The following is a 21127-nucleotide window of genomic DNA, read 5'->3' on the forward strand; positions in this document are numbered from 1 at the left end:
ATTAGCATTAGCATAGAGGATTGGTTAACGAACAGAAAACAGTAACATTATAAATAGTTAATTTTCTGTTGGCAACCAGTAATTAGTGGGGTGCCGCAGGGATCAGTGCTGGGACCTCAACTATTTACAATCGATATTAATGACTTGGAAGAAGGGACTGAGTATAACGTAGCCAAGTTTGCTGATGATACAAAGATGGGAGAAAAAACAATATGTGAGGAGGACACAAAAAATCTGCAAAAGGACATAGACAGGCTAAGTGAGTGGGCAAAAATTTGGCAGATGGAGTATAATGTTGGAAAGTGTGAGGTCATGCACTTCGGCAGAAAAAAATCAAAGAGCAAGTTCTTATTTAAATGGAGAAAAATTGCAAAGTGCCGCAGTGCAGCGGGACCTGGGGGTACTTGTGCATGAAACACAAAAGGATAGTATGCAGGTACAAGTGATCAGGAAGGTTAATGGAATCTTGGCTTTTATTGCAAAGGGGATGGAGTATAAAAGTAGGGAAGTCTTGCTACAGCTATACAGGGTATTGGTGAGGCCACACCTAGAATATTGTGTGCAGTTTTGGTTTCCATATTTACAAAAGGATATAGTTGCTTTGGAGGCAGTTCAGAGAAGGTTCACTAAGTTGATTCCAGAGATGAGGGGGTTGACTTATGAGGAAAGGTTGAGTCGGTTGGGTACTCTACTCATTGGAATTCAGAAAAATGAGAGGTGATCTTATCGAAACGTATAAGATTATGAGGGGGCTTGACAACGTGGATGCAAAGAGGATGTTTCCACTGATGGGGGAGACTAGAACTAGAGAGCATGATCTTAGAATAAGGGGCTGCCAATTCAAAACTGAGATGAGGAGAAATTTCTTCTCTCAAAGGGTTGTAAATCTATGGAATTCGCTGCCTCAGAGAGCTGTGGAAGCTGGGACATTGAATAAATTTAAGACAGAAATAGACAGTTTCTTAAACGATAAGGGGTTATGGGGAGCGGGCGGGCAAGTGGAGCTGAGTCCATGATCAGATCAGCCATGATCTTATTGAATGGCGGAGCAGGCTCGAGGGGCCGTATGGCCTATTCCTGTTCCTATTTCTTATGTTCTTATGAGATCGCTGCTTGGGGGGAGATCGCTGCTTGGGGGGGGGGGGCAGGGGGAGATCGCTGCTTGGTGGGGGGGGGGGGAAGATCGCTGCTTGGGGGGATATCGTTGCTGGCGGGAGTTTGCTATTTGGGGGAGATCGCTACTTTGGGGGAGATCGCTGTGGGGGGGGGTGGGAAACAGATCGCTGTGGCGTGGGGGGGGGAAAGAGACGGGGGGGTGAGATTTTTTTTTTAAATTACAGTTAAAGATGCATACCGCCAATTGAAGATCGACCGAAAACCACCTTTTCCAGGGTGGTCTGCAGGGTCAGCGGTATGTCGGTAGTAATTGATCAATTTTGCAATTTGGGGCGGTATGTCGGCGGAGCTCATGGGCATGCAGACCGCCCAGCAGTATGTCGCTGATGAATTTTCCGCCGGGCGGTATGTCAGCAGTCTGCGGGCGGTATGTCCACCAATTTTGGGCCCCCTATCTTTTGTTTCTTAATTTGTCCCATTACCATATCCTTTTGCCTTGCGCCATCATTCCTTTTGTCACTTAATCTCTTCTGCCTTCCACCTTATCACAGACCTTCCCTTTTGTTCTTTCCCCCCCTCATAACTTTCCCTGCCCCTACATTTGCTTAGAAACCTGTTACATCTCTAACTTTTTCCAGTTCTGACGAAGGGTCATCGACCTGAAACATTAACTCCGTTTCTCTCTCCACAGATGCTGCCTGACCTGCTGAGTATTTCCAGCATTTTCTGTTTTTATTTGGCGATCCTTGCTGTGATCGAGATCTGAACCTCTCAAGGTTGCCTATTTAAAAATAATTAAAAATATTAAAGTTATCCCTCCTTAGAGCCGCCAGGGGCGGTGCTCTTGTTTCGGGCAGGGGTGGAGTCGGGAGGACAAGTCCCCGCTGGACCACCTTTATTGTACTTTTCGGCATGTTTACAAAGTGAGATGTCCTAAATGCAGCCCAAGTGGCCCAGGTGCACTCCATTTACAGCCACATTAAAGGACTTCTCCCAACATGTGAACTTTGGCAGGATAAGTGACGAAAGTCCCAACCATATCTATCTGAGCATTTACACCAAGATGACCCAGCCCCCATTTTTCAAGCACAATATGCCCTTCACAGTTCCATGCCGACTGTCCCTGCTTAGCCCATGCCTTTCTGTGTTTACTAATTTCATCCCCTACTATGGAATCCAGACCAACTGGCCTATAATTTTATGGCTTATCGTTTACCTTGCATATTATAGATTTGATATCATTGTTAATAAGCTCTCCTTCAAATGGTTAAATCGATGTACTGATCTCAATTTTTATTGTCTCTCAGTAGCAACAGATAAAAATTAACAGAATGACTCTTGCCAACAAAGCAGAAGCTACCGGAAGCTGTACAGAAACATTCTATGCATGTCAGGTCACAAATTTAAAAAAATAATGTTCACCACAACAGATGGAGGATCTAAGAAATGCTCCGGCTTCCCGGCTGTTTCATCAACCCGCTCCCTTCCCTGCTTTTTTACATTTTCCTGGCTTTCACAACAACCCGCTCCCTTCCCTGCTTTTTTACATTTTCCTGGCTTTCACAACAACCCGCTCCCTTCCCAGCTTTTTATTTTTAACGAGCCCGCTCCCGGGACGAACCGGCAGCCACGTGCGCAGACCACTTCCGATTCGTTGGCAGCAGTCTCGACCAAAAATTCATGACAGAATCAGCAAACATAGCTTACAAAAAGTAGGTGTGACTCCAGATTAGATTTGAAGAAATAGATATGCTAGTGTTTACTTGTATTGATTTGTTTTCTTTACAGTGTAAACATTTGACAATCAACTTTGACAATCTAGTACCTGTTGCTGCAGAGTTTGGATCTGATCTTTGGCAACAGCCAGTTCCAACTCTGTCTTCTTACTACCATGTTGGTGCTTCAGCATTTCCTGGAAATTCTGTTGCTGCTGTTGTTTTTTCTCATTCAGTTCGTTTTTCAGCTGCTCTTCTATTTGTCTGGGCAAACAACAAAATTAACATTTCTGACACGAGCAAAAATAATGTTTAACCAAGTAAGGTTAGATGTTGGGATGGGTACTGCGGAGTTCTATGAATGCATGAGCACAATTGGAGGAATGGCATCAACAGATCATCATGCCCGTGTGACCTGTTTGCTAGAACAATTCAAATCTAATTCCACTGCCCGGCTCTCTTCAAATAGCCCTGTATCATCCTACTTCTAATATTTATCCATCTTTCCCTTGAAGGGTGCACTGGGAAACTACTCCCTATGGCAACGCATTCTATACTCCAACAACCTGTTGCGAAAGGAGGTTTCTCCTATCGTCTTTGTTCACTCCCTGAATGGCGATTTAAAATTTATGACCTCTTGGCACTGACTCATATCTATTTCTTCAAATCTAATCTGGAGTCACGCCTACTTTTTGTAAGCTATGTTTGCTGATTCTGTCCTGAATTTTTGGACGAGACTGCTGCCAATGAATCGGAAGTGGTCTGAACCAGAGGAAACAGTCTTTCCCTATTCACTCTATCAAAACTCGTCATCATTTTAAAAAACTCTATTAAATCTCCACTTAGCCCTCCCTGTTCCAGTGGAAATAATCCCAGTATCTTGAGTTTCGCATCATAACTATAGATTCCCATTCCTGGCATTATGCTGGTGAATCTAAGCTGTACACTCTTTACGGTGTTAAAACCCTTTGTTCCAATTATGTTTTGGATTTTATAAATAGGTGCATGTAGTAACCCACATTTTCAGGAAAATATATATTTGAACCCTTGGGGATCTATCTATCTCATAATTGAAGATTTCTACCTGCGAATCTGTCAACCTGTTTGCTTACTTTTCTGCCAATTAATTTGGGCCAGACCACTTCTCATCTTGCTGAACTTGTCTTTTTCCAGTCCAGCACTCTTATCCTTTTCCATTAAATTGCACCTATCTATATTGTTCAGGCCTCGACTTTCCTCACACCAGTCTAATTCGTTTGAATCCATCTCCACTCTATTTAGTTTATCTGCAAGAACATTGGGGCCATTACAATTCAGTTGAAGGTCATTTTTTGCTTTATTTCTTTGCTTGCTTCAGAACTTGAACCTTTTCGTCCTATACAGGCCTAGAAAGGAAAATTGAGCCAAATGTACAGCGAGTGGCAGATCCGAAAGTGCCAGTTTTAAACACCTGCTGAAGTTAAAACATAGAAACATAGAAAATAGGTGGAGTGGGCCATTCGGCCCTTCTAGCCTGCACCGCCATTCAATGAGTTCATGGCTGAACATGCAACTTCAGTACCCCATTCCTACTTTCTCACCATACCCCTTGATTCCCCTAGTAGTAAGGACTTCATCTAACTCCTTTTTGAATATATTTAGTGAATTGGCCTCAACAACTTTCTGTGGTAGAGAATTCCACAGGTTCACCACTCTCTGGGTGAAGAAATTCCTCCTCATTTCGGTCCTAAATGGCTTCCCCCTTATCCTTAGACTGTGTCCCCTGGTTCTGGACTTCCCCAACATTGGGAACATTCTTCCTGCATCTAACCTGTCTAACCCCGTCAGAATTTTAAACGTTTCTATGAGGTCCCCTCTCATTCTTCTGAACTCCAGTGAATACAAGCCCAGTTGATCCAGTCTTTCTTGATAGGTCAGTCCCGCCATCCCGGGAATCAGTCTGGTGAACCTTCGCTGCACTCCCTCAATAGCAAGAATGTCCTTCCTCAGGTTAGGAGACCAAAACTGTACACATACTCCAGGTGTGGCCTCACCAAGGCCCTGTACAATTGTAGCAACACCTCCCTGCCCCTGTACTCAAATCCCCTCGCTATGAAGGCCAACATGCCATTTGCTTTCTTAACCGCCTACTGTACCTGCATGCCAACCTTCAATGACTGATGTACCATGACACCCAGGTCTCTTTGCACCTCCCCTTTTCCTAATCTGTCACCATTCAGATAATAGTCTGTCTCTCTGTTTTTACCACCAAAGTGGATAACCTCACATTTATCCACATTATACTTCATCTGCCATGCATTTGCCCACTCAACTAACCTATCCAAGTCGCTCTGCAGCCTCATAGCATCCTCCTCGCAGCTCACACTGCCACCCAACTTAGTGTCATCCGCAAATTTGGAGATACTACATTTAATCCCCTCGTCTAAATCATTAATGTACAGTGTAAACAGCTGGGGCCCCAGCACAGAACCTTGCGGTACCCCACTAGTCACTGCCTGCCATTCTGAAAAGTCCCCATTTACTCCTACTCTTTGCTTCCTGTCTGACAACCAGTTCTCAATCCATGTCAGCACACTACCCCCAATCCCATGTGCTTTAACCTTGCACATTAATCTCTTGTCTTGAAAGTTCCACCCAGTCAAAAGCTATACAGCCTGGAAAAGTTTTGTATCAATGTTCCCAAATGTAATGATAGTAAACCCTAAAACAGTGCAGAATAGAATCTGGTAGTATAACATGGAGATTAAAAATAAATGGAATAAGATGCAGAAGTTAAATTACAACAAGGAGGAAAACATCTCCCATTCATCTTCTCCCTTTCTAATCATTCCCATAAATTAAATCCGACTCACTCCCCATCACTCTTACCCTTCCTTTTCTCCTTACTACTTCCCTCTTGCCTCATTCATACCCCTATGCCTTTAATGTGTCACATTGCTATTCCTCTCTTTCCCTCGCCCATTTACTCTCCCCAGTCATTTGTCTTACCTCAGATTTAAAAAAAGGCTGAGCTTGTTTTCCAGCTTTTGTTTCAAAAATATTTCAGATTTAATTAATGGCCCAGAAATTGCGTGGGTTGGAGGCTTCCCGAGGGCGGATGCCTCCAATCGCAAACATTTCTATGAAAGTACCTATTGTTCCCGGAGATTCAGAGACTTCTGGTCTTGGGCCTCTATGCGAAGGCCTGCACAGAGGCCCATGTATCCCAGCGGAGTATGCGCTTCGTACACATCACTGCAATCACGTGGGCCCAGCCCAACCTATCAGAGTAGGGGTATTCCCATTCATACTTATGGAATCACCATAACTATGAATGGGAATAACCCCCAAAACACACAAGCACTTAAGTTAAATTAAAAAAAAAAAATCATATTTAAAGTTAAGCAAAATGGAATTTAATTAATTATTTAAAACAAAAATGGTCAATTTTGAAAAATTAATTTACATATTTTAAAGGGTCTAAAAATAAACTTACCTCATTTAATAGGATGTTAAATGTTTAAATTATTGAAAAAAAATGATTACTCTGCTTTAAAAGTCATACGGTGATAAAAGCAGGCTTTTATCAGTCGTAAGCATTTCAAGGGCATTCGCTGGGCAGGAGTTGAACAAATAGCCCAACTCTCCACCTGCGGAGGCCCTTTACTTTCAGATGTGTACGATCTGTCAAGAGGATTCTTGGCAGATCGTAAGTTCCGGGTTTAGGCGCTGTCCTTAGGGGCCATGAATTCTGGGCCATTGTATTCAGTCACTTTCGTTACATGTACCCCCATTGAGGTGCACCAACCTTACTGGATTCTCCTTTGTCATCTGTGATCTGTACCTCCAGACCCCACAAGGAATAAGAACATAAGAACATAAGAAATAGGAACAGGAGTAGGTCATACGGCCCCTCGAGCCTGCTCCGCCATTCAATAAGATCATGGTTGATCTGATCATGGAGTCAGCTCCACTTCCCCACCCGCTCCCCATAACCCCTTATCGTTTAAGAAACTGTCTATTTCTGTCTTAAATTTATTCAATGCCCCAGCTTCCACAGCTCTCTGAGGCAGCGAATTCCACAGATTTACAACCCTTAGAGAAGAAATTTCTCCTCATCTCTGTTTTAAATGGGCGGCCCCTTATTCTAAGATCATGCCCTCTAGTTCTAGTCTCCCACATCAGTGGAAACATCCTCTCTGCATCCACCTTGTCAAGCCTCCTCATAATCTTATACGTTTCGATAAGATCACCTCTCATTTTTCTGAATTTCAATGAGTAGAAGCCCAACCTACTCAACCTTTCCTCATAAGTCAACCCCCTCCGGAATCAACCTAGTGAACCTGCTCTGAACTGCCTCCAAAGCAAGTATATCCTTTCGTAAATATGGAAACCAAAACTGCACGCAGTATTCCAGGTGTGGCCTCACCAATACCTTATATAGCTGTAGTAAGACTTCCCTGCTTTTATACTCCATCCCCTTTGCAATAAAGGCCAAGATACCATTGGCCTTCCTGATCACTGCTATACCTATCCTTTTATCCTTTTATGTTTCATGCACAAGTACCCCCAGGTCCAGCTGTACTGCGGCACTTTGCAATCTTTCTCCATTTAAATAACTTGCTCTTTGATTTTTTTCTGCCAAAGTGCATGACCTCACACTTTCCAACATTATACTCCATCTGCCAAATTTCTGCCCACTCAGTTAGGCTGTCTATGTCCTTTTGCAGATTTTGTGTGTCCTCCTCACACATTGCTTTTCCTCCCATCTTTGTATCGTCAGCAAACTTGGCTATGTTACACTCAGTCCCTTCTTCCAAGTTGTTAATATAGATTGTAAATAGTTGGGCTCCCAGCACTGATCCCTGCGGCACCTCACTATTACTGGTTGCCAACCAGAGAATGAACCATTTATCCCTACTCTCTGTTCTCTGTTAGTTAGCCAATCCTCTATCCATGCTAATATATTACCTCCAACCCTGTGAACTTTTATCTTGTGCAGTAACCTTTTATGTGGCACCTTGTCAAATGCCTTCTGGAAGTCAAAATACACCACATCCACTGGTTCCCCTTTATCCACCCTGTTTGTTACATCCTCAAAGAACTCCAGCAAATTTGTCAAACATGACTTCCCCTTCATAAATCCATGCTGACTCTGCCTGACTGAATTTTGCTTTTCCAAATGTCCTGCTACTGCTTCTTTAATAATGGACTCCAACATTTTCCCAACCCCAGATTTTAGGCTAACTGGTCTATAGTTTCCTGCTTTTTGTCTGCCTCCTTTTTAAAATAGGGGTGTTAAATTTGCAGTTTTCCAATCTCTGGGACCTGCCCAGCATCCAGGGAATTTTGGTAAATTACAACCAATGCATCCACTATCCCTGCCGCTACTTCTCTTAAGATCCTTGGATGCAAGCCATCAGGTCCAGGGGATTTATCTACCTTTAGTCCCATTATCTTACTGAGTATCACCTCCTTAGTGATTGTGATTGTGTTATGTCCCCTATAGCCCCTTGACTATCCACTGTCGGAATATTGTTAGTGTCCTCTATCGTAAAGACTGATACAAAATATTTGTTCAGAGTTTCTGCCATCTCCATGTGCCCAGTTACTAATTCCCCATCCTCTAAGGGACTAACATTTACTTTAGCCACTCTTTTCCTTTTTATATACCTATAGAAACTCTTGCTATCTGTTTTTATATTTTGTGCTAGTTTACTTTCATAGTCTATCTTCCCTTATTCATTTTTTTAGTTGTTCTTAGCCTCTGATACCTTAGGCTACCCTTCCGTTCCACCTGCAAAACATGCTGATTTCATCCTCCACCCGCACCCACTACTTACCTTGGTGCCAGTAGCTGGCCTCTAGTTGACCTCCCCAAAGCCAGTCAGTTGCCATTTAAAACCATTTCAAGCAGGCAGCTGCCTGGCAGAATACAAATGAGGCCGGTAGATGGTGGTAAATAGTGTGGAAGTATCCTATTCAGATGTTAAAGGACCATTTTATTGCTGGGGAAGATTAAAAGTGAGGAACAGCATGGCGGTTTGATATATCATCATCATCATAGGCAGTCCCTCGAGATCGAGGAAGACTTGCTTCCAATCTAAAAGTGAGTTCTCAGGTGGCTGTTCAGTTCAATGCAGGAACTACAGTCTCTGTAACAGGTGGGGCAGACAGTGATGCACGCTCCTTCCGCTGCCTGCGCTTGATTTCTGCATGCTCTCGGCGACGAGACTCAAGGTGCTCAGCGCCCTCCCAGATGCTCTTCCTCCACTTTGGCCGGTCTGGGCCAGGAATTCCCAGGTGTCAGTGGGGATGTTGTACTTTATCAAGGAGGCTTTGAGGGTGTCCTTGAAATGTTTCCTCTGCCCACCTGGGGCTCGCTTGCCGTGTAGGAGTTCAGAGTAGAATGCTTGCTTAGGGAGTCTCATATCGGGCATGCGGATGATGTGGCCCGCCCAACGGAGCTGGTGAAGTGTGGTCAGTGCTTCGATGCTGGGGATGTTGGCCTGAGCAAGAACACTGACGTTGGTTTGCCAGATCTTGCGGAGGCAGCGCTGGTGGTACTTTTCTAGCGCTTTGAAATGTCTGCTGTATATAGTCCATATCTCTGAGCCACATAAGAGGGTGGGTATCACTACTGCTCTGTAGACCATAAGCTTGGTGCCAGATTTGAGGTCCTGGTCTTCAAACACTCTCTTCCTCAGGCGACCGAAGGCTGTGCTGGCTCACTGGAGGCAGTGTTGGACCTCGTCATCGACGTCGGCCCTTGCTGATAGTTGGCTCCCGAGGTATGGAAAATGGTCCATGTTGTTCAAGGCCGCGCTGTGGATTTTGATGACCAGAGGGCAGTGCTATGTGAAAGGGTCAGGTTGGTGGAGGACCTTTGCCTTATGGATGTTTGATGTAAGGCCCATGCTTTCGTATGCCTCAGCGAAAGTGTTGACGATGGCTTGGAGTTCAGCCTCTGAGTGTGTGCAGATGCAAGCGTCACCCGCGTACTGTAGTTTGATGACAGAGGATGGGACGACCTCAGATCTAGCCTGGAGGCAGCGAAGGTTGAACAGGTTCCCATTGGTTCTATAGTTTAGTTCCAGTCCAGCAGGGTGGAGTATAACAGATTTAAGAGAACATGCCCAGGATGAGATTTCACCAGATTGGTACCTCACTGCCTTGGAGTCTTTCTGGAGGCTCCTTTTCCTCCACAAGCAACTCCTCCTGATTCTCCCATCTTCTGATTATCCAGCTGTTACAATATTATGCAGCAACATGCTACTATTACTGTAAAAATCCTCTTTGGATTATGCTGTAGAACATGCTCTTGGCTTTTAGTTATGAGGAAAGATTAGAGAAGCTGACACTTAGAATAGAGAAAATCTAATAGAGATGTTCAAAATTATGAGTGTGTTTGATAAGGTAAATAGGGAAAAATATTTAATTGGTTGGTGAGTCAGTTACTGAAAGGCAAAAATTTAATATTATGAAGAAAAAAGACTTGGGGCTAGACTTTCCACTTTTTTTGTATCGATACCGCCCACTTAATGTCCATTTTAATGCTGAGATGAGGTATAATGCCCATGTAGTATATGCAAGCACTCTAATAACGACTCCACGAGGTAAGGGTGTAATACTTGAACTGTAGTGACCTTAGTCCTTTATTGCAGCTCCGAGAGTGAGGACACCAAGAGGTGAGCTCCCTTTTATACTGGGTTACCTGCAGTGTACAGGTGATCCTTCGGTCTCCAGCAGCAGCACCCTCTGGTATACAGGTAAGGTGTGTACAGGGTGAAGGTACATTCAGTGGTCTAGTGTTACAGTACATACATACATAACATGCATACATAACAGCCCAGATATCGCCATTTTAGCATAAAATGGAAAATAATGCCCATGTATCGCTCACTTATCACCCAGCGTTACTTTCGGCATGTAGTTAACGCCGAGAATTAATAATACCGCCCGTCCACTTTTTTCTGCTGTAAAGATCAGAATGGGCGAAATTAACGCCCATGACATCACCGAGCACCTCGCCCCCAAATCGCCGAAAATATCATTTGCCGAAAAAAACGCTGAGAAAAAGTTGCTCTCACCTGAACTAAACCCAGCGGTATGGACGACATTTTGTAAATCGGAGGTCAATTCATATAAAAGGCTGCTTCAACTTCTGGGGAGTTTTGATGAACTGTGGAGTTCTTTTAAGGTGAATTGAACATGTGAACAAACATCTGATCATACTGTGGATGATTTGAATTTATTTTAGGTGTCTTAGTAGGTAAATTTATTGTTTGTGAACAATAGGTATAATACTGATAGTTATTGTAATGGGGCCTGTAATTTCTCAGCCTGTCTTGATGACTACGCACATGCTGCAGACTAGAGATGACAGAAGGTATATTCAACAGCATTATGTGCCCAATCAAAGACATGCCAGACTGCTGAGGAGGACGAGAACTTACACCCCACACACTTACAGGAAGAAGCGGTCTTACCTGAACCTGTCCGATAACATGTGCCTTAGGAGACTGCGCTTCCGCAAAGAGGTTATCAGTGAGATATGCCAGCTCATTAGGGGAGATTTGCAGTCTTCCAGCACCATCAGGATCACATTGTCCGTTGAGGTCAAGGTCACTGTGGCACTTTCCTTCTACGCAACGGGTTCCTTTCAGGCATTGCTGCATTCGACAAGTGACTGAAGCCATTTACGCATGCAGGATGGACTTTATTAGCTTCACTTTGACCAGGAAGGCACAGACTGAGAGGGCTCTAGGATTCTCCAGGTTTGCAAAATTCCCCAAGGTGCAGGGAGAAATAGACTGTATGCACGTTGCCATGCGGGCACCTTTTCAGGACGCAGAGGTTTTTTGGAAGGGATTCCACTCCCTGAATGTGCAACTCATTGTCGAACACCAGCAAATTATAATGGCAGTGAATGCAAAATTTCCGGGCAGCATCCATGATGCTCACATCCTGCATGAGAGCACTGTATCTGACATGTTTACCAGTCAGCCACAAGGTCAATGCTGGATGCTTGGTGACAAAGTATATGACCTCGCCACCTGGCTGATGACTCCCCCTGCATAACACTCATACAGAAGCCGAGAAGCGATACAATGAGAGCAACAGAGCCACATGCAATATCATCGAGAATACCATTGGCGTGCTTAAGCAGTGCTTTAGATGCCTGGACAGGCATCGAGTTACAAGGAGGTGAGTTACAATACCATCCTGGGCAGGTATTTGTGGTGCTGTGCTGCACGCTGCAAAACTTGGCTATCAGGAGGGGATAAGAATTGCCAGAAGGGACTGCCGGTCCATCTCAGGAGAGAGAGGAAGAGGTAGACGAGGAGGTGGACGCTGACCTCGGGGCAGACAATCAGGCTGATGATGAAACCATGCCCCCACCCCCCTCGAGACCGCAGGAAAGGGCCCGTGGTGGCAACATAGCTGCAAGACTCTTACGTCAGCAGCTCATAAATGAGCGCTTTGCTTGAAATAATGTTGGTGGTATTTACAAAGCTGCAAGACTGCTGTGTCTGCAGCTCATACATGAATGTTGTGCATTACCTTGGTGTCAGTTAAAGTTTAAATTGATTCAAGTGACGTTGAATTAGCCCCTTTCATGTTAAGGAATCACCAGTGTGTAACAGTGCAGTTATCTGAGACAATGCACAACAAGGTTATGTGAAATAAAAAACATTTAATGAGATCATTTGTATAAAATCATAATTATAACTGTAAAAACATCCCACCCCACCCCCACCCCATGACAAATTTATAACATTTATATCATTCAATAATTTTTTTCCATTTCCAACAAACTTCATAAACATTGAACACAAATGCCAAAAAACAAGGTACCGCCCTCCCCCCTAACCTCCCAACAAAATAGCAACAACATAAAAATACTGTGAACAATACAACACCTGCGGCCATGCACCTCAATTTAATTTCCCACCCGCTTCTCCTCCCCACTTCTACCCCTTCCCCTCCCGACTGCAAGCCGCCTTGCCAAACTGCTCCTCAGGCGCTGCTTCATTGGGGGTGTTGACGGCAGAACCACTGCTTGGACGGATACTGAAGAGGACGGTCCTGAGGAGGGAACGTCCTCTGAGCCAGAAGCAAGATCTTCCTCCTGGCTCGCATGTGTCGTTGGCAATGGGGAGTGCGGCACCTTGGGGTCCAGTGCCGCGCTCCAGGACCACTGGTAGCCCTCTGGCACCAGTGTTCCTGGTTATCACCTCCAGGGCCTCCGCTATCCGCGGCACATACTCGGTCATGGTGGCGGACATGCTGGCCAGTTGTTGGGATATGCCCCCCCATTGTCTGTAGGATCTGCTGATCTATGTCAACACTCCTCCTGGACAAGTGCACCATGTCCCCGCTCGTGGAGCAGTCCTGCTGCGTTGAACCAACCTCTGCAGGGTCTGCACCATTATGGAGACACTTGGGGTGCCGTGCGGCAAGGTGCTTGGGCCCGCTACCTCCACGGTGGAGGAGGACATGACCGCAGGAGAACTAGATGTCATCGGGGTTCCATAGATGATGGAGCTTGTCGATGCAGGCTCCTCAAAGTCGGCACTGTCATTAGTGAAGAAGGCACCCTGCAACTCCACGGGTGAGATTCGGGGCTCCTCAGTACCAGACTGATGATCCCCCGACGAGTCTGGTGCCGGACCCGCAGCTTCTGGCCTCAGTAGTGTTGTCTGTGGCCGCGCTGCTGGCTGAGCAACAAAACATAAATTAGGTTATTAGAGGAGAAGGGGGTGCTCGGGTCATAAGGTGAGTCAAACGCTACACACAGCATATGCACGACAAAAGCTCTACCGCTATCAAAATCATCACAGACATCACATTTCATGACCATGACCAAATTCTGTAATACAATGATTTTCATGAGGCCATCATTATTTAGATAACAATTTTAGCAATCATCTATCGTATTATTGTTTGGAGATGAGTGGGTGTGGCATCTATTGACTTTACATCACACAATGGTGTATACTTTACTCACATGGCATCACGAGGTTGTGCTGCTGCATGCGTGGCCGACGGGGTTGGCTCCCCAATAGTGCCAGCACCAGATCCTCGATGTCTGTCAGCTCGCTGATGACTGGTGCCCCCCCCCCACCCATGTGCCGTTGCTCAGCCCTATTCTTCGAAAGTTTCTTCTGCAAAAGGTAACAACAACACGACGTGGCATGAGATCATTGAGAGAGATCATTGCGAGAGATCATTGCTAGGTACTGTCACAGAGACTGATACAACACATATCCAACAGATGTAATCATGATTATTATGATAATTATCATTATTTACCTAAAGACGTACACCGTAAACGCAGGCTTTGAGTAAAACATTCCCAGTATAAGTGCAAGACATCACATCTGATTTTATTCACTCATTACACTTGCAGCTAAAATTATATAAATATATGTGAATGTAAATAAATGTCATACTTACTATGGAAGAACCGACAAGGTCGTTGCAGCGCTTGTGGCACTGGTTGCCCTCACGCACCTCGTTCGTCGCCGACGACACCACCTCGGCTATGTCAGCCCAAATCTTCTGGTAAACCTTTGGGGTGAGCTTCCCACGCCCACCCCGGGTCAATTGATCCCAGCGTGGCTGCACCTCCTGCAGGAGGGAGGCATTTGCCTCATCAGAGAATCTCCGAGCTCGTTTTCATCCTCCCACTTCCAGTTCCTCTCTCACCTCACTGCTCTCACCAGTGTCCTCAATCTCCACAACGTGGTGTGTCGCCTCCTCCATGCCTTCCATTTTAATTATATTTTTTGGGCCAAAATCTCTGTGCAAACAACGTTATTTGTGCTCTCAATTCTTTTTACTGCTGCTAAATCTCTTTCCTATCTCACACAACAGCCAAACAACTACACATGCTTACAGTTCCTCTCTGCTCCCTCTGTCTCTCTCTCTTTTTCTGCGCATGTATTGATGATCTCTGACCTCCTGAAATGCATGAAACGACCGTTGCCATGGCGTTGCTATGTATGCCGACATTTTACGGCAGAAGGTGAAAAAATTTACCGCTAACGCCCATTTCACATCGCTCGCGTTAACGCCTATTTTATAAAGTGGAAAGTTGGGGTTTTGAAAATGGGCAATAATCTGGCGATCTCAAAACCCATAATAAACATCAATGCTGGAAATAACGCCCATTTTGGGGCGATCTGCACAATAATGGAAAGTCTAGCAGTTGGACATATATAGTATCTTTCATGACCACTGGACGTCTCCAAGCGCTTTACAGCCAATAAAGCACTTTTGGAGTGTAGTCACGGTTGTAATGTAGGTAACGCGACAGTCAATTTGCGCACAAGCAAGCTCCCACAAACAAAAAGATAATCTCTTTTTTTTATGTTGATTGAGGGTAAACATTGGCCAGGACACCTGGGATAACTCCCCTGCTCATCTTCGAAATAGTGCCATGGGATCTTTTACGTCCACTTGAGAGAGTAGATGGGACCTCAGTTTAATGTCTCATCTGAAAGATGACACCTCCGACAGTGCAGCGCTCCCTCAGCATTGCACTGGAGTGTCAGACTAGATAGTTTATGGTGCAGTCTCTGGAGTGGGACTTGAGCTCACAACCTTTTAAACAGAGGCAAGTGTGCTACCCACTGAGCCACAGCTGACACTCCCAAAATCATCAAAGGACAACGGTAGAGGTCAGGAGATATTCTTTACACGGAGGTTATTTAGGATAACTGCGGTAGAAGCAGATTCCATCACAACTTTAAAAAAGGAAATGTAAAATATTTGAAAAATTTAAAAAAGGATACAGGGAAAGGGCAGGGAGACTGGACTAAGTAGATAGCTTTTTCAGAGATATAAAAGCAAAATACTGCGGATGCTCGAATCTGGAATAAAAACAAAAAATGCTGGAAATCTCAGTGGGTCAGGCAGCATCTGTAGAGAGAAAGCAGGGTTAAAGTTTTGGGTCGATGACCCTTCGTCAGACTGGTGAGTGTTCGGAAAGAATAGATTCTTAACAAGCACTGAAAGGGGGAGGGGAAGAAAGAACAAAAGGAAAGGTCTATGATAGGTTGGAAGACAGGAGAGATTGGAGAGAGCAGGCACAGGCACAATTTGCTGAATGGTTTCCCTCTGTAGTGTAAAATGTTATCATTTGACTTACGCGATCTATTCACAATAATTGTCTCAATTATCATTTTTGTCAACATATGTTATTCCATTAAAACTGGGTTTAATATTAACAGGTTATTACAGGTCTGTATCCTCTCCGCTTGGAAAATGCAAAGCAATAGTAACTGCCATATGTGTTGAATTATTGGTAATCAGCAGTAGATCAATGGCAACATTTATGCAGGAAATTCAGGTGTAAATGTTAATAAATCACCAGGTCTGTTCTTTTAAAAATATGCTTTCAGTTAATATTGACTAATGAAATCGTTAAGTGTTAAATCTCAATTGGACATATTTTGCCTTTTCGAGCAGCGATTCAGTCAATAAGTTACAAAACCGTAGTTGTTTTTAAGTTGCAATAATAGTCAATTCTGAAACAATCTTTCTATAACAATGAATTGTTTAAGAAAAACAGTAACATGCATATGCTTATCTGCAACAATTGTCTCAAAGGATTGTTACTGAAGGAAATTTAGTGGAGTCAGTCAGGTCTGTACTCTTTCCCCTTGGGTAAACAAGTAGTGAGTTACTTGAAACAATGAAAAGTATTGTCATGGCACAGTAGCACAAAAATGAGAGGTAAAAATGATGTCTTGAAAATATGGCTGTAAAGTGTAATCAATAAAGTGTCTATTTCTGCCTTTCCACCGGGGGCCCCAGCTGTAAGGTTTCAAACAATCGATACTGCAAATTATTACAATTTCCAGTTTCCCAGCTGCACATTCTTTGACAAATTTCAACTACTGCAATAGACAGTAGGAATTGAAGTAGTGCAATTATTTCCATTACTGGTTTTTAGTTGATGGCTCATATAGTTTGCATTTTCATCAATCAGCAGAAATCAAAAAGGATACGAATGTTAATCGTAATGCTGTCTAGCACCTTTCTCGACCTTATGACCACTTCCGTGCTATCAGATTGCCTATCCGTTATCAAGTCATTGTTGGTTCAGAACTTCCTCCAATGTCAGGAAGACCGAAGCCCTAATTTTTGCTTTTATCAGAAGCTCATCTCCATCAGCACGAACTTCATCCCATGCTCTGGCTAATGTCTCAACCTGATGAAGCCCATGGAAAACTTTCACATCCTGTTCAATCCAGGGTTAAGCTTCAAAGCCCATATCCGAGCCATCAGCAAGAATAAATATTATTTCAAAACAACAACTTGCATTTATATAATGGGCTAAACTTTCCACTTTTTTGCATCGATACCGCCCACCTAACGTCCATTTTAATGCTGAGATGAGGAATAACACTCAGATATCAGCCATTTAGGCACAAAATGGAAATTAATGCCCACTTATCGCCCAACGTTACTTTCGGCATGTAATTAACGGCGAGAAATAATAATACCGCCCGCCCACTTTTTTTTGTCATAAAGATCAGAATGGGCGAAACCAACGCCCATAATATCGCCGAGCGTTACTTTCGACACCTCGCCCACATATCGCCGAAAATATCGCTCGCCGAAAAACCCGCTGAGAAAAAGTTGCTCTCACCTGAACTATACCCCGCGGTATGGACGCCATTTTGTAAATTAGAGGTCGGTTCATATAAAAGGCTGCTTCAACTTCTGGGGAGTATTGATGTACTCAGGAGGTCTTTTAAGGTAATTTGAAAATCTGAACAAACATTTGATCATACTGTGGATGATTTTAAGTTATTTTAGGTGTCTTAGTAGGTAAATTTATTGTTTGTGAACAATAGGTATAATACTGAGAGTTATTGTAATGGGGCCTGTAATTTCTCAGCCTGTCTTGATAATCACACACATGCTGCAGACTAGAGATGGCAGAAGGTATATTCAGCAGCATTATGTGCCCAATCAAAGACGTGCCAGACTGCTGAGGAGGACAAGACTTTACACCCCACGCACTTACAGGAAGAAGCGATCTTACCTGAACTTGTCCGATAACATGTGTTTTAGGAGACTGCGCTTCCACAAAAAGGTTATCAGTGCGATATGCCAGCTCATCAGGGGAGATCTGCAGCCTGCCAGCACCATCAGGGCCCCACTGTCCGTCGAGGTCAAGGTCACTGCGGCACTTGCCTTCTATGCATCGGTTTCCTTTCAGGCCTCAGCTGGCGGCATATGCGCTATATCTCAGCATGCCACACATTGCTGCATTCAACAGGTGACTGAACCCTTTACGCATGCAGGATGGACTTTATCAGCTTCCCTACGACCAGGAAGGCACAGACTGAGAGAGCTCTAGGATTCTCCAGAATTGCAAACTTCTCAAGGTGCAGGGAGTAATAGACTGTACGCACATCGCCATGCAGGCACCTTTTCAGGATGCAGAGGTTTTTCGAAACCGAAAGGGATTCCACCCCCTGAATGTGCAACTTATTGTCGATCACCAGCAAATTATAATGGCAGTAAATGCAAAATTTCCAGGCAGCATTCATGATGCTCACATCCTGCGTGAGAGCGCTGTATCTGATATGTTTACCAGTCAGCCACAAGGTCAATGCTGGATGCTTGGTGACAAAGGATATGGCCTCGCCACCTGGCTGATGACCCCTCTGCGTAACCCCCAAACAGAAGCTGAGAAGCGATACAATGAGAGCCACAGAGCCACAGAGCCACACGCAATATTGTCGAGAATACCATTGGAGTGCTTAAGTGGCGCTTTAGATGCCTGGACCACTCAAGAGGCGAGTTATAGTACCACCCTGAGCAGGTAGCTCAATTTGTCATGGTCTGCTGCATGCTGCACAACTTGGCTATCAGGAGGGGACAAGAATTGCCAGAAGGGACTGCGGGTCCACCTTAGGAGACAGAGGAAGAGGAGGATGATGAGGTGGACGCTGACCTAGGGCTAGACAATCAGGCTGACGATGAAACCATGACCCTGCCCCCCCTCTACACTGCAGGAAAGGGCTTCATAGCTGCAAGACTCTTGCATCAGCAGCTCATAAATGAACACTTTGCTTGAAATAATGTTGGTCGTATTTACAAAGCTGTAAGACTGATGTGTCTGCAGCTCATACATGGGTGCTGTGCATTAGCTTCGTGACAGTTAAAGTTTAAGTTGATTCAAGTGACTTTGAATTATCCCCTTTCATGTTAAGGAATCACCAGTGTGTAACGGTGCAGCTATCTGAGACAATGCACAACAAGATTATGTTAAATAAAAAACATTTAATGAGAATATTTGTATGAAATCATAATTACAACTGTAAAAACCACCCCACCCACTCCCACCACACACCAAATTTATAACATTTATATAATTCATTCAATGTTTAATATTTCCAACAACACTTCATAAACATTGAACACAAATGCCAAAAAACAAGGTGCCCCCCTCCCCCAAACCTCCCAACAAAATAGCAGCAACAACATGAAAATACTGTGACCAAGGTAACACCTGCGGCCATGCACCTCACTTTCCTAAACCCCCCGTGCTTCTCTTCCCCACCTCTACCCCTTCCCCTTCCCCTCCTGACTCTAAGCCGCCTGGCTGAGGAGCTCCTCAGGCGCTGCTTCATTGGGGGGGCATGACGGCAGATACGGGAGAGGAAGGTCCCGAGGTGGTAACGTGCTCCGAGCCAGAAGCAAGATCTTCCTCCTGGCTCTCGTGTCATTGGCAATGGGGGTGCGACACCTTGGGGTGCAGTGCTGCGCTCCGGGACCACTGGGAGGCCTCTGCCACCAGTGTTCCTGGCTATCACCTCCAGGGTCTCCGCCATCCATGGCACGTACTCGCTCATGGTGGCGGACATGCTGGCCATCTGTTGGGATATGCCCCCCTATTGTCTGCAGGATCTGCTGACCTATGTCAACACTCCTCCTGGACAAGTGTACCATGTCCCCGCTCAGATCTGCCGCTCGTGTGGCAGACCTGCTGCGTTGAACAAACCTCCGTGTGGTCGGCGCCGTCCTGGAGACACCTCGGGTGCCCTGCGACAAGGTGCTTGGGCCCAGTACCTCTACGGTGGAGGAGGGATGGGCCGCAGGAGCACAAGATGTCATGGGTGTCGACTGCATTATGGAGCTTGGTGATTCAGGCTCCTCGAAGTCCGCACTCTCATCCAAGGAGAAGGCACCCAGCAGCTCCACAGGCGAAATTCGAGGCTCCTCAGCACCAGATGCACGTTCGTCCGGCGACTCTGGCCCCACACCCCCAGCTGCTGGGCTCGGTGGTGTTGCATGGGGCCACGCTGCTGGCTGAGCTACAAAATTAAAGTGAGGTTATTAGAGGAGAAGGGGGTGCTAGGGTTACAAGCTGATTCCAACGCTACACACAGCATATGCACGACAAAAGCATTACTGCTATCAAAATCATCATAGACATCACATTTCATGACCATTACCAAATTCTGCATTGCAATCATTCTCATGAGGCCATCATTATTTAGAGAACACTTTTATCAATCATCTATCATATATTATTTTCGGATATGAGTGAGTGTGGCATCTATTGACTTTACATCACACAATGGTGTATACTTTACTGACGTGGCATCACATCAGGTTCTGCACCTGCGTGCATGGCCGACCGGGGGTGGCTCCCCACGAGTACCAGCACCCGCTCCTCGATGTCCATGAGCTCGATGATGACTGGTGACCCGCCACTCATTCGCCTCTGCTCAGCCCTATTCTTCGAAAGCTTCCTCTGTAAAAGGTAACACCAGCACAACATGGCATGAAATCACTGCGTGAGATCATTGCTAGGTCATCATCATCAAAGGCAGTCCCTCGGAATCAAGGAAGACTTACTTCCACTCTTAACATGAATTCTTAGGTGGCTGTACAGTTCAATACGAGAACCACAGTCTCTGTCACAGGTTGGACAGATAGTCGTTGAGGGAAGGGGTGGGTGGGACAGGTTTGCCACACGCTCTTTCCGCTGCCTGCGCTTGATTTCTGCTTGCTCTCGGCGATGAGACTCGAGGTGCTCAGCGCCCTCCCGGATGCGCTTCCTCCACTTCCGGCGGTCTTTGGCCATGGACCCCAAGTGTCAGTGGGAATGTTGCACTTTATCAGGAAGGCTTTGAAGGTGTCCTTGTAACGATTCCACTGCCCACCTTTGCCGTGAAGGAGTTCCGAGTAAAGCGCTTGCTTTGGGAGTCTCGTGTCTGGCACGCAAATGATGTGGCCCGTCCAGCGGAGCTGATCAAGTGTGGTCAGTGCTTCAATGCTGGGGA

The 21127-nt window shown here is 45.2% G+C and overlaps 1 protein-coding gene across 1 annotated transcript in view; it reads right to left on the minus strand.

The window, feature by feature from the left end:
* LOC139266053 (polyamine-modulated factor 1-binding protein 1-like) overlaps positions 1–21127 on the minus strand; it is an 887264-nt gene that overhangs the window by 198260 nt on the left and 667877 nt on the right. Inside the window, exon 24 of the mRNA XM_070883919.1 lies at positions 2942–3095. Within this exon, the coding sequence (XP_070740020.1) occupies positions 2942–3095 (154 nt within the window). The remainder of the gene's footprint in view (positions 1–2941; positions 3096–21127) is intronic.

This window comes from Pristiophorus japonicus, chromosome 1 (genome assembly GCF_044704955.1).
Source record: "Pristiophorus japonicus isolate sPriJap1 chromosome 1, sPriJap1.hap1, whole genome shotgun sequence".
Classification (NCBI taxonomy): Eukaryota; Metazoa; Chordata; class Chondrichthyes; family Pristiophoridae; genus Pristiophorus; species Pristiophorus japonicus.